This window comes from Rhynchophorus ferrugineus, unplaced genomic scaffold (genome assembly GCF_030347505.1).
Source record: "Rhynchophorus ferrugineus isolate W39M unplaced genomic scaffold, kcgeb_rfMv2 rfM4, whole genome shotgun sequence".
In the NCBI taxonomy this organism is placed as follows: Eukaryota; Metazoa; Arthropoda; class Insecta; order Coleoptera; family Curculionidae; genus Rhynchophorus; species Rhynchophorus ferrugineus.
Genome location: NW_027472583.1, coordinates 29186637 through 29211032, shown reverse-complemented (window position 1 = coordinate 29211032; position 24396 = coordinate 29186637). Strand labels below are relative to the sequence as shown.

At 30.8% G+C, this 24396-nt stretch overlaps 3 protein-coding genes across 13 annotated transcripts; 2 read left to right on the top strand and 1 right to left on the bottom strand.

Moving 5' to 3' along the window:
• The first annotated feature begins 1746 nt into the window (after nucleotides 1-1746).
• Nucleotides 1747-6812, top strand: LOC143195468 (folylpolyglutamate synthase, mitochondrial). 8 transcript variants are annotated; one of them, XM_076402646.1, is made up of 11 exons: nucleotides 1747-2014; nucleotides 3117-3212; nucleotides 3278-3335; nucleotides 3400-3655; nucleotides 4960-5075; nucleotides 5127-5373; nucleotides 5434-5570; nucleotides 5644-5824; nucleotides 5876-5999; nucleotides 6050-6376; nucleotides 6433-6812. In XM_076402646.1, exons 4-11 carry the CDS (start codon nucleotides 3653-3655, stop codon nucleotides 6696-6698), a joined length of 1401 nt encoding a protein of 466 aa, XP_076258761.1. In that variant the 5' UTR covers nucleotides 1747-2014; nucleotides 3117-3212; nucleotides 3278-3335; nucleotides 3400-3652; the 3' UTR covers nucleotides 6699-6812. The 8 variants fall into 8 exon arrangements, with proteins under 8 accessions (XP_076258761.1, XP_076258758.1, XP_076258763.1 ...); XM_076402643.1 differs by having other exon boundaries at nucleotides 1887-2014; nucleotides 3400-3473; XM_076402648.1 differs by having other exon boundaries at nucleotides 1888-2014; nucleotides 3400-3473; nucleotides 5132-5373.
• A 109-nt stretch (nucleotides 6813-6921) lies between these two features.
• On the top strand, nucleotides 6922-9463 carry LOC143195469 (folylpolyglutamate synthase, mitochondrial). 3 transcript variants are annotated; one of them, XM_076402650.1, is made up of 9 exons: nucleotides 6922-7047; nucleotides 7380-7492; nucleotides 7548-7657; nucleotides 7709-7955; nucleotides 8009-8145; nucleotides 8208-8388; nucleotides 8438-8561; nucleotides 8616-8942; nucleotides 8995-9463. In XM_076402650.1, exons 2-9 carry the CDS (start codon nucleotides 7403-7405, stop codon nucleotides 9234-9236), a joined length of 1458 nt encoding a protein of 485 aa, XP_076258765.1. In that variant the 5' UTR covers nucleotides 6922-7047; nucleotides 7380-7402; the 3' UTR covers nucleotides 9237-9463. The 3 variants fall into 3 exon arrangements, with proteins under 3 accessions (XP_076258765.1, XP_076258767.1, XP_076258766.1); XM_076402652.1 differs by having other exon boundaries at nucleotides 6961-7047; nucleotides 7709-7859; nucleotides 8078-8145; XM_076402651.1 differs by lacking the exon at nucleotides 6922-7047 and adding an exon at nucleotides 7190-7318.
• A 1249-nt stretch (nucleotides 9464-10712) lies between these two features.
• Sam-S (S-adenosylmethionine Synthetase) lies at nucleotides 10713-19509 on the bottom strand. 2 transcript variants are annotated; one of them, XM_076402657.1, is made up of 9 exons: nucleotides 19232-19509; nucleotides 16694-17035; nucleotides 16301-16378; nucleotides 15854-15976; nucleotides 14929-15041; nucleotides 12687-12830; nucleotides 12303-12628; nucleotides 12037-12246; nucleotides 10713-11946 (listed from the first exon to the last, which is right to left on the bottom strand). In XM_076402657.1, exons 2-9 carry the CDS (start codon nucleotides 16800-16802, stop codon nucleotides 11823-11825), a joined length of 1227 nt encoding a protein of 408 aa, XP_076258772.1. In that variant the 5' UTR covers nucleotides 16803-17035; nucleotides 19232-19509; the 3' UTR covers nucleotides 10713-11822. The 2 variants fall into 2 exon arrangements, with proteins under 2 accessions (XP_076258772.1, XP_076258771.1); XM_076402656.1 differs by lacking the exon at nucleotides 14929-15041 and adding an exon at nucleotides 14023-14135 and having other exon boundaries at nucleotides 19232-19390.
• Nucleotides 19510-24396: the final 4887 nt, after the last annotated feature.

The window sequence follows — 24396 nt, the reverse complement described above, 5'->3', positions numbered from 1 at the left end:
ATATTTTTTATTAATATCTATATTAGTAATAATTGAAATATCATTTATTAGTATATTATTAAAAATTGGCAAACATGTTTTATGGCTTAATATTATTAGTAGCATATTAATTAAATATTTTAGTGATTAGCAGAATCACTATGTTTATTTTGATTGAAACTGAAATGATTATTTTCAAGGGTATATTAATTATACATATTAATTTATTATACAAGTTATAGAATGAGAGAAATAAGCAAGAATTAACTAAACATTTTATTAATGATATAATTTCAAGGTATTTCTTTTTATATATACTAAGATTTTCAAATATGCTAGGAAACAGTTGTAACGTTTAGGCATGTTTTCATCAAGCCACGCAAACAAATCTGATAAATGCGTTGACGGTGATAATCCAAATCTATAAACATAGAACTCCTGGGTTGGGGAAAAAGTGACTTAGGTAATTTTCATGTTCTTAAAAGCTAATTTATACATATAAATTTCAAACACTAATCAATATATAGTCTGTTCAAATTTTGTGCATACGTCATTTAAATTTGTGACATCAAAACCAATTTCCAATTAATCAATTCTAACCATTTTTTTAATTACCTGCTTTAATCGCATTAGTCCCACCAAACACTAATTAACTAACATTATATGTCTGGGTGTCAGTGGGAGCTTTGCCACGGTTTTGTGAAGCTTCTCCAGACTTCGAGTACATTATAGTGGTAGATGATCAGCTTTTCATCGCGCTTAACATTCAAAAAACCATTTTTGAAACGAATTGTTAAGCGCGATGAAATGCGCCTTAGGCGGTTTGCCTTAGCAAGGTTCATCTTTAATATTGAAATTTTCAGAACAAAACCGAGCAATTAATTTTTGACATCGGCAGTCACTTAAATACTCATTGCCATGAATACTACTCAATTTTCAATGAGCCTGCGCTACCATTTCTACTAAGATATTCAAAGCACCTTTATAGAATAGACCTAGAATGTTCTATAGAGATTCCAAGACAGCTCATATCATATGGCTTCATTGAATATGTACTACTACTAGTAGTTTACCTGAAATTATATATGTACAGATTTTAAGTTATTGTTGTTTTATTCAAAATTGTTCAATTTAATTGTAAAAAACAATTTGCGACTTGGTCCAAGATCTGGTGACACTTTTTGTTATCACATTTTTTCCCGTAGAACAATCTACTCTTACAATTATCATAATTATGAAGAAACATGTCAGATGAAAAAATATTAAAAGCTGTATTCTTGTCTTCAGCTGCAAAACAGTAACCTATACAGTAACTCATCACTCACACGCGCAACAGATTATTGTCTATCTACTTCTATATGAAAAAAATGTTGGCCTAAAATTTTCTAAATACTTCTAATAATATTTCTTAAATTAATAAAATATTCTAAAGAGGTTGAAAGGGAACACCAATAGCGGATCTAAAAGGCGGAAGGTGTTATAGGCAACCTCCCAAAAGCATCGGAATCTTGGCGAGGCAAAGTTTTTTTTGTGTTTACTTAAACATAACCTTACGGGATAAATACCCAAACCAAAATTCTGTTATTCAAATCAAGTCTCCTCCAAATCAAAATCCTGGATCCTCTATTGTGTGGCATATTTTCTCAAAACTTCTCCTAGTTTTCATTATCTATAGATTACACACCGAAGCGCTTATAAAATTTGCATTAATTGGCAACGTTGTACCGTGATGCGGACTGAACTAAATATATTTAAAGTTTAATAATGGGTATATTGCGTGCGCAAAATGTATATCTACTAATTAGATAATATTTTGCGGTTGCATTAGAAAAGTAAATGTTACGTTTTTGTGAAAGGCTTTTTATATAGTTTTTGATAATATTTCCATCCAACTACTGATCTCATAGACTAACTAGACACGGTCTCTTTATAGAGCTAGACATCGCGCCGCTATCAGAAACTGCTCATCCATTCTCATCAGGTACTCAACGTTTAAGGGTAGGGGTTAAAAATCTCGAAACAAGCAATCAAATGAGTAAGTAGGTAGAATATATTAATACTTTACTGGCATTTAAGATATTGTTTTAAATACGGTAGTAGAAACCTTAACAATGCCATTCTTTAGAACCCTCATTTGTACAGAGTACTAAGTTTTAATCTGTCAATTTAGAAGTTTCTAGTTTCCAAAGGAATGTCTGAAAAGTGAAAGAAACAGCTCCATACGAGCAAATAAGAAGAGGATTGGAATAGATAATAATTGAAATGCCGTCTTGTATTTTAATTGTATTTTTCGACGACTGCTATCGAAGACCATTAAACACATTTAAAAATTCATCTATATCTACAAACATTATATCCCAATCGTGAATTTGGGCTTCAACGAATTAAAAGTGATAATGTTGATATTAAATAAGTACATCCCAATTAAACGATGTAATATGCATCAGATGCATCATCATGTATCGGTACTATAAATATATGAACAAATATTTTACGCCCTATTTTTATTAAAGTAGTAAATTATTCGACGATTCTGTGTTCGTAAAACTACCGTATAAAGACCATAGAGTAATTTCTCTATGATAAGGACATGCATATTTATGATTATGATTTTACGCTAAATCTGACAACACTGTGCCACAAAGTGCTGGCAGAGCAATTTCCCAATCGCAAAAAAATCCCTACGTTTTGAAATTATTTTGTATTTGAAGCACGAAACTTTGAAGTCTGCCTATCATAGAAAATATATAGCCTATTTCATAGAATACCGAAAAGTCTCTGTATTCTATGGTCTATTTTGTGATTTGAAATAACGTTAAATCGTAGTGATTTAAAACGCTATTAAGCGATTTTGTTTAATTTTAAGCAATGTTAAGATTTTGTATTATATTTGATCATTCCAGTATTGTCGGAACTATTAAAGGAGTGACATTTTAATATTTTTCGGACGGTATATTTAGTTATAAAAAAACACGACATTCGACATAATATAGACCATATGTAGATTAACAAAATTAACAATAATAAGAATCGGTTGTCCTTTTTGTTTGTCATTGTCAACATTTTTATATTGTCGCAAACAATTTTTTCTTATTCATAATATGAACTATAAATTATAAGAATTCTATTCATTTTAGGTGAACACAAAAGGTGAGAAAAATTATTCTTGCATAAGAAGATAAGAAATGATATGGTTCTGGAGACTCGGGAGGATTGATATTATTATGCTAGAGGTAATTGTAAAACTTTTAAGATCTTTCTGTAAATTTTCTTGTTATTAATTTCTATTCCATTTCAGGTTTCCAAAGAGTCCAATAAATAAGTAAAGACCAATGCAATTTGGTTTAAAAATTTATGTAAGGAAATTGCTCTTTATCAAATAAATTTGTTATATTAATTGTTTTTCAATGTATATTTTAGGTGAGAAACATAGACTAAAAGATAAAGAACATATGAATACACAAAATGAAGTAATCAAAATGTGTAGAGAAAATGTAACTAACTACATAATTTACATACACTTAGAACACGATATGACAAATTGAAGTGATACTTGTAATGTTCAGTGGTGTAGTATTTTAAACTTCTCAATACTTGATTATCAGAAGAAATTATAGGAAAAAAAGCACTTTTGATAATTCCATTACTCTGAAATGGCTGTATTTTTTTATACATGGTAACAAATGTTCATATATTTGTCTTTAGATTATGGTTTCCAAAGATCTATGAAGTTGCTATTTATTTAGTTAAGTAAAATTGTTTAGAGTAAATGTCATTTCATCTTTAAAAAAATCATAACTTATGTAAGTTATAAATACTTTAATTGAATAAAAAGTAAACTCGCGCTTCTCTGTACATATATGATAGATATTCCAAGCATTAAGGTAGTCTGTATTTTTATAAAAAAAAAAAACATTCATTTATACAGAAATTTTTAATAGTTAAAGTTTAAAATATTTGAGATTTGTTTTTTATAGTTATTGTTTTTGGTTATAGGATCTATAGTAGTGTTAAAATTATATGTAAATATACCTATTGTTTTAATTAATAAGTAACAACAGTAATATCTAGTGTATCGAGTGCAAACAACACAACCTAATGGGGAACTGGTTCTTACTCGAAGTCACCGACAATATATTAATTATATAATATATCTATGTGTGTAGTTAAACTACTATTACTCTTTTAACAACTATTACTCTTTTAAAAAAGAAATTAATGCATATATTCTCTTTTAACCTTGGTTAATTTTTCATCTATCAAGCTATATATTATAGATGATTTAATAGTTAACCTTCCTTTAATATAACTTTCTAAACTGTGAAGAGTGTGTCTATTTTTTCGTTATTTTAGTGTGTTTTAATTCACAAACTTCATTACTATAGTTAATATTATATATCGTATATATGCTGATATTATATTGAAAATATTGTCAAAACAAGTTTTAATAACGTATTTTGAACTAATTCACCTTAGTCTTTAAGAGAAACATTAATTCACTTAATATATTGTGGTCTAATTTTGACCATCGTCGTCATCACTAGTATATCGTTATTGTGTTTTATTGAAATGCAGATTAGTCCATATTAACTAGATGAAGAATAATTTCTTTTTTAGTAACTATACTAAATATTTATATATGCTAAAGCATTTTACTAAAAATACTGTCTAAAAACCATATTTTATGTATTATTTTTTAAAATATAAACAAAACAAAACTATCTGCTGTATAGGCAATTATCACAAAGTCCCCAGATTTATGCACAAGGTCAGGTAAAAAAAGCAAAGCCAATTACAAATTAAACTTTCGACTAAATTCAGATGATACGAAAAGCACTTTATATAACTCATAATCAAACAACACTAGTTAAAAATAGTAAAATACAAGATAAGTTTTCGATATTGTGTGAAAACGATGTCTAAAACTTATTTGGTAAGTTATATGGTTTCAATTACAATGTTCAATTTTTTTCATTGTAGGAATCGATTTCAACACTGAATAACTTAATAAGTAACTCAGAACATGTTAAAGCTTCCAAATATTATAAACCTCATCCAACTAATAATAGACTAGAAATGATGAGATGCTTAAACAGGTAGTAGCATATTTTAATTAAATTTTAATTTTATAACTTATTTTTTATAAGGTTAGACATAGATATGCAGGAGTTAGACAGTTTGAAAATAATTCATGTAACTGGCACAAAAGGCAAGGGAAGTACTTGTTCATACATTGAAAATATTTTAAGAACACATGGTTATAAAACAGGACTATACACCTCACCACATTTGCTAGAAGTTAGGGAGCGTATAAGGCTCAATGGCAATCCAATATCTCGTGATCTTTTTTGCAAACATTTTTGGAATGTCTATAGCACTCTAGAACAGACAAAAGTACGAAAAAAGTTGAATATTCGCTATGACTGACCTAAAAGTATTAAGTGTTTATTTTAGACAAATCAGTATGATTTGCCACCATATTTTTGTTTTCTTACATTAATGGCTTTTCATGTTTTTATCAAAGAAAAGGTTGATGTTACTATTTTGGAGGTGGGCATTGGGGGAGAGTACGACTGTACAAATATAATAAGGTGAGTTGCTAAAATTAATTTATGTGTAATGATTAGATTAATTAATTTTAATGTAATAATATAAATTTTATAGATATCCTTTTGTTGTTGCCTTTACACCATTGGATTTAGACCACACTGGAGTATTAGGCAACACGTTGGAATCAATTGCATGGAATAAGGCGGGAATAATGAAACCTGGGGCAAAAGCTTTCACAGTAAATCAACCACAAGAAGCTATGGAGGTTTTAAAAGAAAGAAGTATAGAACGTCAAGTTAGAAAATTGTTTAAGAAAAGAATTTTAAATTATAAATGTAATTTGTAGTGTCCTCTATTGCAAGTCAATGGTTTAAAATTTCAAGACATTAGAACCAGTAAACCACCTTCACAAATCATAGCAGAAAATGGAGGTTTAGCTTTGTCTGTTGCAGAAGCTTTTATCAATATTGGTATGCTTTTGACATTTGTTTTTTGCTTTAATTCGTAGTTATGACTTCAGACAATGGAACTGATAATACTACACCATATATTAAAACATTTAACCTTGATTTGGCAAAAGAGGCTATTAGGATGACTAAGTGGCCTGGGCGATATGAAATATATTATAGGAATAATTGCATTTTTTATTTGGACGGGGCACATACTCAAAATAGCTTAAAAATCACTAGTGAATGGTTTCTATCAAGATCAGTCAAAAAAGAACGGAAACGAGCGTTAATATTTAATGCTATTGGTGTCAGAGATTCAGCACATTTGCTGGGTCTTTTGCTGAAATGTGAATTTAATTTAGTGATATTCATGCCAAATATTACAGATGATAGTAAAGGTACAAATGAAAATATATTATTTTGAAAATGCGTGTCGATGACTTTGTATTTCTAGAACTCTTTGATACCATTCAAGATGTTCAAACGCAGTTAGATCGTTGCCAGAGTCACATGAAAATATGGTACAATTTTAACACCTTAGCTGAGATACGAATTTTTCCGTCGTTCCTCAAAGCTTTGATCCATTTGGAAGAGTTTCAACATCTAAAATATGACGTATTGGTAACCGGTTCCATACATCTTGTTGGAGCTGTTATGAAAGTTTTGGATCCTAGTTTGGAAGGGATTCTATCTAATACAGAAACTAATTTAAGTATATAAATGTAATAATACCTGCAATACTTAATAAATATATATGCTGTTAATAGTTTTGTGTTAATGTATTTTAAATTATTTATATAGTTACCAATAAAAAATAAATTATTTAGCACTGAATACTAGAACGTTATTCTTCTCGTCTGTTATAATCATACTATTTGACCCATTGATTTCTATATATCTTAATTCGGTTATTATAATCTTATTTAATTAGTTTAATAGATGACGAAACTTGATAAGATTACTATAAATTCTGTGCACACTAAAAATAGAATTATGACAGACAGTGTTTGATGTAGATTTTATTCGATTTTTTAAACTCTACCTAAGTGTTATATGTAATTCTATGCAGGTAACTACATTATTTACATTAAATTTTAATCACTCATTTTATTTTTTTTTAATTGCAAAATTTGGCAACATTACTATCCTTTTAGTTTACTGTTGTGACGTAGAAAATACAAAATAATTTTGCCGGTATTTAAAAATGTTTAAGTAAAAAAATTACAATACACATAAGCCTCTGTTTTACTAGAGCTATTGTTAATTTTATATAATATTTACGGATGGATTTTAAATCACTTCTTTTATTTTATGAACTTAAGGGTTATCATTGCAATAGTGTTAGAGTGAAATATTCTTAGAATTATATTGAATTGCGATAAAATATAATAACATTTTTAGCCAGTTTAATAATAAAGTAGGTTATGTCATGGTTATTATTTTGTACGAACATCCAACAAAGAAACATTGCTTATACACGCCCCTATATAAGAATGATGTCAACAAAATATAAAGTAAGAAATTAAAGTATTAAGGTAAAAATAACATCATATAAATTATTTATTCTAGGATGCAGTTGTAGCATTAAATAATCTGATAAGTAATGCTGAAATTATCAAGAAAAGTTCTACCCGTGATCAGGCCCATAATATCGTGGAAATGAGTGGTTATCTGAAAAGGTTCAATTCTAATTAAGATACATATCTATTTCTAATTATTGGTCCCTATAGACTAAACATAGATCCCAGAGAGCTTGATAAATTGAAAGTAATACATGTGTCCGGAACTAAAGGCAAAGGCTCTACATGTTCATATACAGAAAGCATTTTAAGAAGTCATGGATACAAGACAGGTTTTTATTCGTCGCCTCATCTATTGGAGGTGAGAGAACGTATCCGAATTAATGGTTTACCTATAGCACGAGATATGTTTTCTGATTATTTTTGGAAGGTGTATAATATATTAGATGCAACAAAAGTATAATAAATCCTCAAAAGATTTGTATATTTCATGCATCAAGTATATTTTAGAAATATGATTATGATATGCCGTTTTACTTTTGTTTTCTTACCCTAATGGCTTTTGAGGTTTTTATTAAGGAAAAGGTCGATGTTGCTGTAATAGAAGTGGGCATTGGTGGTGAATATGATAACACCAATATTATAAGGTAATTTGTACAAAAAATAAAATATTTGTTATTATATTGATTATAGAAAACATGAAATCTAGAAATCCATATGTTGTGGGTATAACACCGTTAGACTTGGATCATACTTCTTTGTTAGGACATACTTTGGATTCAATTGCATGGAATAAAGGTGGCATCATGAAAACCAATGCTAAAGCTTTCACAGTTCAACAACCAAAGGAGGCTATGAAAATTTTACAAGAAAGAAGCGTTGAAAAACATGTACATTTATTTTAAATCTTATAGTTCCTGTTTTAAGCTTATTTTTTAGTGTTCCTTAGATGTCATACATAATGGATTTTGTTCAAGTTCAATAAACAGTAATTGGCCTCAAAACATACAGACAATAAATGCTGGTTTGGCTTTGTCATTAGCAAAAGCGTTTATCGATATTGGTAAGTAATTAAAAATAAATAATTTTATTTTCTACTTATAATGATTTTATGGAGATCATGAAAATGGTAATAATGCACCCAACACAAAATGCTTTGATCAGGAGTTAGCAAAAAAAGCGATTATGGAGCACAAATGGCCAGGTCGTTATGAAATATTTCGCAGGAAAAACTGTGTGTTTTATTTAGATGGCGCCCATACACAGAGTAGTTTAAAAATATGCCGCGACTGGTTTTTGTCTAAATCGTTTGATAACTCACGGTTACGAGTTCTAATCTTCAATTTAACTGGTCAGAGGGATTCGGAAAATTTTCTTAGTATCCTTAAAACGATAGGGTTTGAACTGACCATTTTTATACCTAACGTCGGTGATGATAGTGCAGGTAAAACCTTTAATTTTTTTAAATCAATAATTATGTATATTATATTTTTTAGAGTTGCTGGACACTATTCAATTGGTTGATTTGCAGTTGGAACAATGCAAGGTGCACAGGGAAGTATGGAATGCATTGAATCCCCACTGTGAGTCGTTGGTTTTTCCTTCATTTCTGAAAGCACTGAATCATTTCGAAAACACTGGAAATAAAGAGTATGATGTGTTAATTACTGGTTCCATAATGCTGGTGGGAGCAGCAATGTCAATATTAGATCCAACTTTAAATGGTCTTCTAAATTGAATGTATTTTAACTGCAGAAAGCCGTATATATTAAGGTATCACATATTTGCAGTTGTTATTGCATTAAACTGACTATATATATGTATATTTACATGTAAGGAGAAAATGAATTTCATATTTTACTTACTATAATAACCTATTCAGTATTAGGTGCTGAATGTTGTTTTAAAGGATAAATATTACGAATATATTTTTATATTGCAATTATAGCAAAATAATTTTATTAATTTAATGTTTTTTATTTTTGATACAATCCTTTGCAGTGTATTGTTTTATACCTATTATCTACCAGTATTATTAAGTTTAAAAGCAGTTGTAGATATATTGGCTAGGTCCTTATTGTCTATAATTGCTGTTTTAGACTCGGTGAGGTCGATTCTTCGTATCTTTGATCTGATTGACTTAAGTTTTTTGGGATTTCCTAGAACAATCATACTTTTAAGATATGAATGTATGCTTTTTAGTTTTTGCGTAGTTACTTAATTTAATAATTCAACTTTCGGCTTCACTTCTAATAACTGTACCTTATTTCAAGAATCGTAGATATCAGTGTTTTACGAAATCGTTGATAAGTAGTTTTTGCTCAATATAATAGTTATACATCACTTTGGATAATGGAAGTCATGAGAGTCGAAGTATTCTTGTAAGAATCTTAGTTATTTTTGATCTTATGATGAAGAATGGTTTGTTGAGTTTATTAATCTACACTTAATGAGAAATAATCACATGTAATCAAATGAACAAGTTGTAGATTTAAGATTTTCAATACATTTCTGGCTCATATTCACATGTTTTATAAATAAATTGGTAATGGAAATAAGTAGTTTTACATTGTTTACACTTATTTTCTATACCGTCGATTTAACAAGTCACCATTTCTTTCAATTAAACGTTCTTGTTTTAAACCTTGCACGTTTCATAACTCGCGCAGTTGATGACATTCCGGAGTGATCAAAGGTTGTTCTTACTAACTTCTAACAAGAACCATCTTACTTTTCAAGAAAATAAGACAGGCAATCGTTCTACAATTATTCGAAGCGTCCCTTAACACAGTGTAGAAGACACAGACATGGGCTTTTCAATTAAGGCTATAAGGTTATGAAAGGTGGATTGAAGTTTAAAGTTACTTGACCACGAGCTACTTTGGAGTTAGGAAATATCCATAGTCCTTGGATTCCTAGTAGAAAAATCGCCGCGTAGTATGTAAGACCATCAAAGATTTTGTGAACTACTAAATTTTGCTGGAATCTTCCAGTTCAGGGTACATGACCACCAAAGACGGATAGCATCAACTCAGTTTCTCAGCCCTGGATCATTGAAACTTGGGTAAAACAATGCAATTCGGAAGATCTAACATCAAAGATATAAATAATTTTACAACTGTATTTTAAACACCAAGCACTTTATAATACCACCTATTCAATATACTTTACTTAGATAGAGTACACAGTTTATGTTATTGAAATAAAAATGCAATTTAGTACACAATTTTATTTATTAAGGGCAGAATTTATGTCATTTTATCTTAAAAAAAAGAATGATATAAAAAAGTTCCCACACTATTAAATCTCGTTCTAGCGAAATTTAGTCAATATATGTTTCTTCTCGAGTTGGGGGTCAATGTTAATTAAATACTTCAATTTATTGGGCGCATAAAAATTCAATATACTATTTTAATATGGTATCCTTTTGTCATTTTTTAACAATTATGGCAGCTATATTAAATGCCCTACAATAGTAATCTAATAAATAATAATTACCTAAATATACAAAATTAAATTTAGAAATAAGGAGGAATGCGACCAACTCCCATACCGGCTACCCAAAACTAAATTTCGAGCGATATTACGTCCAATATCAAATAAATACCTTTAACGTGTCATGCCGCTCGAGATGACGGTGACGAGGAGCCAGTACGGGAAGTGATTGCGGCAAATTGTCGGACTACTCTTGAAAACTCGTCTTTTTCCGGCAAAACCCGGTGTGCGAACGACACGCTCTTTTCCCGTTTTCGGTCATCTGCACAACATAATCGTACCGATAAACCAGGCCGTTTTTGTTATCTTACATGGATTTAAAACGAAAATATAAAAAAAGGATGGATACAGGGGGAATTCTAACTAAACAAAAACGGTATTGGATCGGTTGATTACAACTATGCTACGGTGGATTTTTTTGTTAGGCGGACGATAATGTCGACCGGAAAAAATTGTATAACATGGCAACGATGTACAATGCTAGCCAAAGTCTCGTTCGGTCACGGGAACTCGAAACATGATTGGCGCGAAAAATTCCCACCAACATAGCTGTGGTTCAGCCAGGAAAAAAAGTGGAGTTTTCGGGTTTTTAATTTTTTTTTGTTTCAGTTTTGTAGATGTTGGTATCTACCAACAATTTCGAATACTTTCCTAAGTTGTTTTCAACTTAATTTTGCCTTATTTTCTTGGACCATCACAGTGAAAATATTACATTTCTAAGATTAGTATATATGATGCTTATACCTACTAACACCTATTGCCTACTTTTCATAATTGTTAAGAAAAAGCTTTTAAAATAATAATGGGGGCAGATACTTGTTTGGATTGATTATAGTAGGTTCTGCAAACCGCCAAGCTTCAAAGGTTTTGGTGTTTCCCAGGTGAAGCCAGCTCTCCCAAAGTGACCATAGGTGCTTGTTTTTTGATATATTGGTTTACGTAGGTTCAGTTCTCTGAAAATAAGAATATCATGTTTGGCATTTTCAAAATGGCGTTCATAAAAAGTGTCCATTGATGACGTCCCTGATAATTATAACACTTACTTGACAATTTTTCCAGGTCTTAGATCAAAGTTGTTGTGTACGATTTCCAGCAATTGCTTTTGGTTCAATTTGGAAGTACCATAGTCGAATACTGAGATGGATAATGGTTCTGCTACACCAATGGCGTAGGAAACTTGTACAAGGCAACGTCTGCACACGCCAGCCTTAACCAAAGACTTGGCTACCCAACGAGCAGCATACGCGGCCGACCTAGAACAACATATATTGAAAGTCTAGAATTTCTAAACCTTGCTTCATTGGTGTACCTATCGACTTTGGTAAAATCTTTTCCAGAGAAAGCGCCTCCACCGTGAGCTCCCCATCCGCCATAAGTGTCGACGATGATCTTTCTGCCGGTTAAACCGGCGTCGCTCTGGGGCCCACCGATAATGAACAGACCGCAAGGATTAATGTGAATGACAGTCTGATCGTCTAAATATTTAGCAGGAATGACTTCTTTGATGACTTTGGTCCTGATAGCTTCCCTCAGATCGTCCAATGCTATCTTCTCGCTGTGCTGAAGCGAAACTACGATGGTGTGAACTCTTTGTGGTAAGCAAGCTCCATGACTGAAGATGTATTCGCATGTGACCTGATAAATAAATTAATTTTTCCATTTGTTTTACGCTTAAATGACTTCTCAAACATACTTGAGTTTTTGAATCGGGCCTAGCCCACCAGAATTCACCAGCTCTTCTCAATTCTGCGATTTTTTCATTCAGCTTGTGTGCAAGGACTACAGTAAGGGGCATGCATTCTTCTGTTTCATCAGTGGCATAGCCAAACATCAGGCCCTAGATAATTCGGAAATATACAGTCAGAATTTAGTATACTGTTTTCGGAATGGTTTCCGTGATAAAAAAAAAATCGGAAAAGCCAACTCATTAAAAGAAACCTCAATTGGATTCTTGAAAAATTGTTGGGTTTTAGTCAGATATCGTAATAATTGTTAAGTATTACGTGAGACATTGAGGTTTCTTCTTAACGTGTTAAAACATGCCAACCAAAAAGGAAATGAGATTGTTTATACATTATATAAAATCTTGAACCAATCTAAAATCTTTCCGGTCTGTAAGTGCTTTGTAAAACAAGATTGAATTATTAGGTTGTGCAAATAAATGCTATGGAGATTTTAGTTCACCAATCTTGATTGCATTTGTTGACTACGCAAAATTAATATAATTAATAATATTACCAAATTTGTTTTTTTTTTGTTACAAACATATACGGAATTATAAAATACCATAAAATCAGCACCGCAGCAAATTTCAATTAAAGACATTCATTTTAGTTTGGTTCTTATTTTAATTAACGCTGGTGTATAGGATTAAGTGCGATTAGGTAACTTCATTCAAAAAGCATTCGTGGTTTTATGGTTTTTGTTTCGTTCTAAATTAATTTGATCCACCAAAAAGATTACATGTACATTACCGATACAAAAGAAAACGTTTCAAAAACTATTAATATGCTTTTATGATGTTTACCATTAGCAAAAAACATTATCCCCTTTATTCTGAACTGCTCTGATGGTAACGGTGAATAAAATGCACCTGAGACTGTACGGTCCAATCATAATGAATAGTTATACCATTACAATACAAGAAAAACAATTGATATTCGAAATGATAGCGGATTAGTCAGTCTATTCGTTATGAAATCGTTTGTAGATGTTACGAACTAATTGGAAAGTACTACTTACATGTTTTGACCAATATTCGACTCAAATGATTATCTGTTCAATATTGTATGACTTCGTAGAATACGTCGAAACATTAAAAATGTATATAATTTCTTAAAATTTTGTATAATAAACATCACCGCAATCATTTGCAATGCATTTATCCAATGGGTAATATTCTGGTTAATAATGACTGTTGATCGGATGCATTAATTCCTATCATCATCATTTTAAATTTACTTTCCAATTTAGTACGAACAAGTACGCAAATCCGCTAGTCTCGGCTAAAAAGAAGAAACATGGCTAACCTGATCGCCGGCACCTATTTCTTCTTCGTTTCGGTGTTCGTGCACCCCCGCCGCAATATTCGGAGACTGAGCGTCTAGAGCCAGCATGACACTGCAGGTCTTGTAATCGAAGCCTACGATAGACACGACCCAATGATAGAATGGTAAATAAATAATGTTAAAAAACCCGTGAAACGTTCGTTTATTACCCCCTAAAATAATGGATTGGCGTTCCGGTAACCAAAAAGATTCGTTCGCTATGATACCAAATTATGATATCTTGTGTCACTATAAAACTGGAAATTCTAGCTAACTCAATATAATATAATTATTTTATGAAAATATTATTACAGTATCATTGGTCACATATACACATATTTTTAATTAATGCAAAACATACATTTTTAGCTAAATAAAAAATGTAAAATGTTTATTATCAATGGGAGTGAATCAACATGCCATTACACGATACTTAATGTGATAAGAGAAAGACCTAATATTGCCTAATAAGCATTTTCATGTTTATGCTACAAGCTGGACACGTCTTTAATGTTTCTGGTTACCAGATACCAACACAACGTATTATATTTCAGATGTTTCATGTACATGCAATAAATGGTTGGTTTTTATTAGTCATCTCAAGCAATACAAACAAATAAAGCAACGCACAAAAAGGGAAATAGTTAACTGCTCTGAAAATATTATCGACCCATCGTCGTTTTGTCGCACACTTATAGAGCGTACAGTTAAGCCAGTACGGTCACCTCTGACACGATTCCGATACAATTTATCTATCTTTCAAAAAAAAAACTAAGACGGCCGAGCAGAAAACAGGGTTTTTGATGTAAGGCGATGAAAACAATGACTCGCTGATCACGAAAAACCTCCGTTTTCTCACAGCGTCACAGTAGGAGTCTTGATAACTACCTGGTCGCCGGCACCAACATCGGTATCGTCCCTATCTACGTGTACGCCTTGTGCTATATTCGGTGACTGTTCCTCTAACGCTACCAAAAGGTTGAGAGTGCGGTAGTCTAAGCCTAATTTTTATAATGGAAAAAATCGGTACCATATTTAGAAGATGCATAATTTGGAAAGCATGGAATTCAAACAGTTAATAATATTTACCATGTAACACTAACTGTTAAGTCTAAAAACTATGTATAGAGGGTAAAAACTACAGAGATATAGAGGGTAGTTGTTTGAAGCTATGAGAGAATTGCTCATCAACCTATGTAATAAAAATAGAGTAACTAAAAAGGTAACTAGATCAAACCAACTCAACCAACATAATTAAATTAATATCCATGTTTCTACATGAATAATTTACTTAGGTACTTTCATTTACAAAATATTTAGGTTTGTAAGTGGATTTTTCATCACCAAACTAAAATATGGAACTGAAACATTTTGGATTTGTATTTTTAATGGAAAATAATTTAAAATAACTATAAGAAAATTTCAAATGATAAAACTTGATTTTGACAAAAAAAAAACTAATTTTGACACATTCAGCTGATATTAGAATATGATGAAAATATTTCACTCTCACTTATGTTTTAAAAGATGAATTCAATATAAACAACTTGACCCTAACAACCTTAAGAGTTTCAATTACACATCCTTGTTCTATTTCAGTGATAAGCAGTGATATCAAAGTACCTAATTTTTTACATAGTTACCCTAGTTTCTGTACACAGCTGAGCTGTAAACTGATAGATATCTTGTACAGATCTTTAAAAATATGCCATTGAAGAAGTATCTATTTCATTAATAAAGAGTTAACACGTTAAACACATAAATATTGGGTATATTATCATTTCTCAAGATCCAAATATTTGGAAAATCTTACCTTTTGATGAATCATCATATCCAATGTGATTTACAGTTTCTCTGACAACTTTCTGATAATCAACATTAGCTTTGGAGGTGATTTCTCCACACAATAAAATCATCCCAGTTTTTGTTACAGTTTCTGTAAAAGACAAAAATTGCGTAATGCATCTGTATTAATTATGAAATTATTTCCAGGTCGCGGCTATGTGCTTCAATGCATAATGTTAAAAAAAAGTATAATTTGTAGGGATAGAAGATTGAAACCAATGAACCTGAAAGTGCGCGTCTTAAATCTGGCAACGCCGCACATTTAACAACGTAGTTTATATGCATTTATGGTTGACTTTACTTGGTGAAAAACATATTCCCATTGCAAATATACATCATAGAAATTTATCCGGTTTAATATCATGAGTTTTGTGTCTTTTAATTCACTATTGCTTACTACAAGACGTACACTTACCACAAGCAACTTTGGCATCGGGATCTTGTTCTAAGTGAGCATCTAGTACAGCATCGCTGATTTGATCACACATTTTATCTGAAAAAACAAAAGGGAAATTGAAATATTTTATGTTATCGGGATATTATAATGCACATATTGACATTTGACAACAAAAATAAAAACATTGTCACATGTGGATGATTAAATATGAAATATAGCGTGGTTTTTGATAGTAACACGTGCGACATGGTAACGGATAACAAGCTCAATGTTGCGAAATCTCTCGAAGTAATATTTATAGCTCGGATAGTGCAATTACATAAATTAAACTACTGTCCATATCCAACGAGTATTAGTTTTTAATTGCTAAGAACTATGTTAAACGAACAAATGAATGGTTAAAATTCCTACCTGGATGGCCCTCTCCTACAGATTCCGACGTGAATAGAAATGTTGAGCCATTTTCCATGTCATACGGCATGTGCCCATTAGTATATCCGTTCGTCACTGTGTCTGGCATTTTGTAGGTTATTTTTCTTTTGATTCTGATGTATATTTATCACTGGGACAACACGCGACTTCAAGTTTTTATAGTCGGAACTTGTCAAAACTCTTTACCACCGCCTCTACGTTGTGGGAAAAGAGGCCGAGCGACCCGTAGTCGGTGCTTTTATAATTCGACCGTGTCACGTGACCAATTTAGCTTATGGCGCCGAATCGCCGGCGTGGTATCGTTGCTGATTAATCTGCGGCCTGAAAATTATTTTTCTATATTAGTACAGGTTAATTAATAATGGAGTTGTCAAAAAAATCATGAGTGCTCGCCGGAATTGTTGTCACTTAATAATATACTTGTATAAAATATTTATTTATGGACATATAAAATCTCGAAATGGCATAGTGTATATTATGTTGCCTATAGTCATGATGTATTTGTTAAAATAAAATATAAAGTACTGATAAAATATGATATAGGGAATGATTATCATACACGGTATTTGTAGTAACTATTTAATATTGGTTGTAGATAACATGTTGACGTTGAATGATATTTGGTATATAAATAAAGAGAGGCTTATTTTGATTAATGCCTGTTTCATAATAATTTTAAATTCATTAGTGTGGATTTAGGCACTAGAGCTTCTGAAAGCATCTGAATTCATAATAAATCTTAATAGTACATATAGTACAATATTTCTCAACTATCCTTAACCTAATAAGTATTTTGTTTTCTAATTTTCTATTATATTTTATAATTTCTATAAAATAATTTACCCTCAGCTATAATAAAGAACGTTTTATAAAACGTTTCACGCAAATTACTGTCGCTATTAGCAGCTTATCTAATAATCATTTATGGTTTTATTCTTTAATAACAAATATCGTTCGTTTCACAAAATTCATTTGTGATCTACTAATCAGTGTTTTGCAAAATACCCAACCGATTTTGAGAAACAAATTCGCTCAGTCATCAGCCAGCAAAACAATCGGGCGTCATTTTCGTAATTGAATTTAGGCCTTTCTTTTTATGATAACCTCTATATTATTATCGGTTTTACTCAATTAAAACCGGAGGATTATATATTGTTTCGCTAAAGTTCACGTATCATTTACTTGTTTTTGGATGATAGTTTGAATTACTCTTACTATATTTTTTCCGATTCTCTCAATGTCCCAGTAATATTGTCCCAGGGAATGTGCGTTTTATCCTCTTTTGTTCTTATCAATTTTGTTTTTTATAAAAGACACTTAAAACAAATATCTTTGATTATATTTTTATCAAACTTAAACTTTTATCTATAAATAAATTATTAGTTCATAGTGTTAAGAATTAAACTATTTTTGGTATATCAATTAAGAGTCATGATGATTTAACAACTTTTAATTATAAACTATTAATGATAATTTTGCAAATATTGTTTATAGATCACAATCTATTTCTTTTGTCAAATAAATGCCAACTTATTTTGTTAAAGCTTACAATTTGAGGTTATGTGGCTATATATAAGGCTTTTCACAGTACTAATTGTAAATTAATGAATACGTTAACCTAAAATAAGACATAATGCAGTTTTATCGCTTTATGGTGAAGTCACAAGAAATTTATCGTTTACAAATATGTAACATATATTTAACTATCTTCATGCTATTGATGTTTTACACAATTCGTTATAATGTGTTTCTATTAGTACATGGTTCATTGCCGTTTTGACCGTATGGAGCTGATATGCTTCGTGAGGGTCAAATGTATTTTTAAGAACTACTAAATTTAATATATTCTCACCAAAAATACTGAGGTTAATGTCTTGTTCCTTATCTTATTTTCAATAATAATTTAAGAACGAGATATATATATACACAGAGTTATATATATATATATATATATATATATATATATAACTCTGTGTATATATAGAATAGATTACTGATTTTATCAAAAATATATACTTGGGATTTGCTTTTTTGCTTTAATTGCCACGATATTTTTATTCATAAATTCACACATAAGTCATAATTGATTAGTGTTAAAATGCCATTTACATACCTTCTGGTTATTTTAAAAAATATCTGGCAAATACAATTTTAGGCTTGATTAAATTAGAAACGACTTAACTAAAAAGCTGCATTTTATCTATATTAATAGTCGAAAGTGGTAATACCAACACATTTATTTTATCTAAGCAGAATTATAATTGTAATTGGTATTTAAAATTAGAAAAATTTTAAGCTTAAATAATACAATACAGAGCTACAGTCATTACAACTAATTATTTGTCTTTTATAATCTGATAATTAAAGAATAACTAGATTAAGTAATTTATTTTTCCATAGAAAGGAGAGATCATTAAAATAGAAGGTTTATTTTTAAAATTCTATTGACCATTTTGGTCACAGCTGTAATGTAATTTTAATGGTGTTGATGTAATTTCTTTGATTGATTTTACTTACAATATCTCGCATTTCGTGTGACTGCTGAGTGGTGTGCCTTCAATTAATATTTCATCACTTCTTGAATGACTAGGCAAAATCTCTGGTTAACTATTTATCCTTATCTTCGAATTCCTCTGCATCTGCTCGCAAAGACACTGATAGTGGATGACTGTCACTATTTCTCACTGCTTTTATAAGGTCGGTTGGTTTTCTTATCAGTCGGTGAAGAAATTGGCGAAATTGACGAAACCATCAGTTTTCAGTTGGTGGCGCAACGTCTGAGATAATCCCGCCACGAAACGGTGTTTTTTTCTCTTTGTTTTATCTCCAATTACCAAATTCATTCGTTAAACTGGTTAGTGAGTGTTTTGTATAGTGTGTACACACACATAGGTCAATTAGCTGGTAAAGGTTAATATGTTTTTATTCGATTCATCGCTGTTTACTCTCGGATAAGTTCATTTCACTTTGGTTAAGAGAAACTAGAGCTCCAATATTGTTTTTATTTCAAGTGTGCTTTGTTTATAATACAAGTACAAATGGTTTTTGAACCTGACCAACCAAAAACTGTTTATAAGGTAAATTGAGGGGCTGAAGACAAATAAGTAGCCGGTTTTTGAAAATTGGTTCAAGTTTTTGAAATATCTATTGAATTAATTGTTTTACTATTTTTGACCATTAATGGCCGTTTATTGAATTCAAAAGCATATGTCGGAAAATACTTATACTGCTTGGAATCTGTTTCATGCATTAGGGTCGAACAGTAATCGCTCATCATGCCTTCGTTTCAAAATCCTTTCGCCGTATCGCTTTTCGATTATCGCCCTATCTTGGTGTAGCCGCTCTCCTCGATCGTTGCTCATGTCGCCCAAGTTTTGTGGGAAAAAATCATGAAGCGTTTGCAGAAAATGCATTTTGAGAGACATTGGAGCATCAATCTTATGTTAAGCTTGCCGAAAATTGTCGATTACGTGCTTGTAATCTGGTTGTCTTCACATTTTTCTGGAAATATGACGGTTTAATATTGGTTTAATACATCCAATCATCGTTTCAGTATTTTGAAGCCGTTTGCTAGCCAAGTTATGCTTTATTAATCTGGACAAGTAGTAATGAAACTAGTAGAATTAGTTGATTCATTAACTGCTAAACCGTCTGACACATTTTGAGAAGTTGAATTCGGTTTTTGTCCAGTTAGTCTTGAAATTCATTATCTTCAAACTTTTCTGTTCTGTAGGCTGTTTTTTCGCCATCGACATCGACAAAAAAATACACTTTTAAATCGACATTTGGGATATTTCGGAGCAAAATTACCATAAGTTTCTAATGCGTTTTGGCTTCAAATTTCTTTCAAATAAACAACAAAAATAATAATGTTGTCGAAAATGCAGTTTCGAAGCTCCATGATTAGCTATAATCTACACTGAGTATTTTAATAATACTGTAAGAAATGGAACACCGTTATTTTATACAGAGAAATGTCAAAACCATCAAAGTTAAGAATCAGTACCATCGAAAGTTTGGTTATGTTTTTTAAATGTTGTTAACATAGTTCGTATTCTCACCAATAGATATAGCTAATTAAAGTAAATGCAGGCAGCTCATCATCTGAGTCTAAGATAAATATTTTTTTTTATTAAAATTTTCTCATTAACATGGTATCCTTCAAGAGACATATTCATTCCAGCTCCCTTTTTTATGCTTTGGGTGGCTCTTGAGTACTCAGTTAATTTTGTATCGATAGTGCCATCTAGAGACTTAGATCTGAGAGATGTTATTCACTCAATATATAAGTTAATTTTAAAATAATCTCACCTTATTAGTTCAACAGAGCAATATTAAAAAAAAAACTAAGTTGTTTGTGGATTTGTAATGCTTTTCTGATTACCTGATCTACTTCGCCTGTTTTAAAATATGGATGAAAGTTGCTGTTTTTTTTATGAATTAAAGTGCAATATCATTAGACATTAATTTTGAAAGAATTTTTATAGTGTCATCATTATTTTTAAGGTATAGTCATAGAGTAATAGAGATGCAACTCAATAGGGCACACTGGAGCAAAGTTTTGCTTTGCCCAAGATCCAGTGGGCGCCATAATGGGCCATTCAAGTAATTTGATTGGTCAATTTAAATCTACATTATAGGTACCTGTAAGACAAATATTTTACTGTTAAGACATTTGATTGGCTCATTAGTAATGTTTGGCACGTGACAGCCTTGACGTCATGTTTAATTGACCAATGAAATTTAAATAAAAACATTTTTTTTCTGAAATATAATTTATTAAATAAAATTCAATTAAATATAACTATAATATTTAAAAAAATTAAATATAAATATAATCTAGAACAATTAATATAAATATATAATGTAAATTTATGTACAAAATATAAATATAATATAAAAATAAATACATCTATAATATATATATATATATATATATATATATATATATATATATATATATATATATATATATATAACCATAAGCAAGAAACTTGGTGCATTACAAATCAATATTATCTGTTTCGTTTTTTTCCTTTTTCATATTTGTTTAGTGCCATCAATTTAATAGAATCTATGGGAGTCCTGTCTTTTTGTTTTCTTATACTGAAAGCAAACTTTGAGTTTTTCCCTCTTAATATTCTGTTCAACTGCTTTACTCAAAAGTATATAACACACCTTGTTAGTACTTTTAATATGTTATCCGAAATATCATTATGGAATGTACAATTAAAGGGTTTTAAATTTACTTTTTTTTAAACACTTGACAAAAATTTTGTTATATTATCGACGTGGCATAATCGCTGAATAAAATAAAAGACATAGCTCAAAGACCTATTAACAGTATAATAAACAATTTTGTTGGAGTCTGGGGCACGAGATATTGTTTTGCCTCTATAGAATCACTTCCAATTTGTGGGTTAACTGATTTATTCATAATTGAATGTAAACAAAAATCAAACTTAATTTCTTTTTTCAAAAGTTTTACTAAATAACCTGAGATATACACTACGGTACAATGTAAAACTTTGTTTGCTCTTATAGGAACATCTGGACTGAAATTATAGAGTCAAGTAATTAACGGTAAGAATGAGCAGAAAGGGAGATACTGACTGAATGAATACAAACTTTACCATTACCTTATGGAGTTTATTCACATGTTGATAACACTTGCTTCGAACACTCTGGTTGTGGGCCTGGAATGGTGGAAATAGGCACTACAGGTGTAGTTAGACAGTTTAAAAATTAACGGTAACAATTATGAACAGAAATGTGACTGACTCCTTCAATTTACCTTCTATATCATTTTGATTTTGATTCACTTCCATTTGTACATATTCTGGGCTCGTGGTATTATTTTCACCATCACTAAATTGTTCATAAGTTCTTAAAGGAAAGTTCAAATGTATTACAAAGATGTCTCTGACATGGTAACGATCATAAATCTGGTTCATGTTTAATCCAACCAGTTTAGCTGGGTCGCCGGTTACTTTTAACGGAAAACATTTCCTCACTATCTCTGCATCCGGGCACACAACACTTCCTAGAACGCATTTCAACTAGCGACTTGTATATACTAATAAAATAAAATAATAATTTAATGTATAAACATTATAAAAAGCTAACTACACTGTCCTCTATATAAGGCACATTGAAAATGGCGTAACAAATAATCAAACCATAGAACGAAATGAACCAATCAGATCTCGTCGCGGCTCTTAGCATAGCGAATAAAACAAGTAATATATTAAAGGTAGCGACATCTACATGTTGGACGTCGCGAAACATTTCCCCAAAATTTCCTATGAAGTTAAATCTCTATTTCTCTATGGGTATAGTCCTATTTTCATTATTATAAATTCTTAACCGGCGCTCAGAGAGAGTGTCTAGTTATCAACCAACACTCATCACTAACTTTCGTTCTCTAATCTCAGATAATGTTAAGTTTATATTCTTTATATAGCTGTTTCTGGTTTTAATCTACATTTTCTTGGAACTGCTTATTGCAATTTCCACACAAATGGCCGACTTGGCTACAAAAGCCTATAATCTCCATTTTCACACCTCAAACATATATGAGACAGAGGGATCAGCTCAGATTGATTTTCTGAGCTACTTCAACTTTATTAAACCATAACTGAGCAGTAATAACTGCGGCAACTAATGGACGGAATGGAATGGAAATAGATGAAGCTAAGTTGGCAGTCGGTAGGATTCTGGGGAGTTCATAAGTTTATTTTATTTTGAATTAATTCAATTAATTAACTGTTTGGAATGATGATGGCTCAGTTAGACGATGTGAGTGTTATTTATTGACGTTATGAAAAATGTGATGAAATACAAATAGACCAAAAAAGGGAGTGCAGAGCAGTATTACTTGGCTTAGCAAGACTCTTGGGCAGTGGATGGTGGCACGTCTGAACTGTACGAAGGTTAGTGACTGAATGATTTAAAATAGTTGCGTTGGGAACTATCGACTGAAAACAGTTGAAATAGTCGATAGTCGAAAAATGCACGGTTTGACTGTTTTTTTCAATTCGTGATGCCTGACGAAAATGTACGAATCCTTTTCTGTATAAATTGTGAGAGGAAAGGATGGAGATAATTAATTAGAGAGCAATTAATTTTATATGTGCTTATATTTTCCAACAGTAGTAACTATAAGCGAAACGGAGATGTACATATTCCTTTACGTACTAACTTTAAAAAAGAAAAGGAAAACATAATTAGTGAATACTATTAACATGCAATTAATAATGGTTATTGTTGGTCATTTTAAAGGAGGTAGAATTACTTTTATATTTGAATGTTCTGTGGATCTGTAAAAAGAAATAGAATTTTTCTCTGGAATAGAATAATATCCCACAAATGATTTATCGTATTTTAATATGTTAATTGCTATTTTTATATACTATAATAAATATAGACAATACAATAGAACTTAAATAAAACCTAAAAACTAAAGATGTACAATAACCATAAATACTAAATAAAACTAAACATATACCTAATCAATCAATAATTATAGAAAAAAGAACTAATCCATGACAATAAAAAATGATGGCACAATAATTACTAGAGAGTTTTTAAATAAAGTAAAGGCTTTATTTGTTTTTCATATTTTATAACAAAATTCATCTTATTTTTTAACAAAAATCGACAGAGTAATCGAAATATTACCT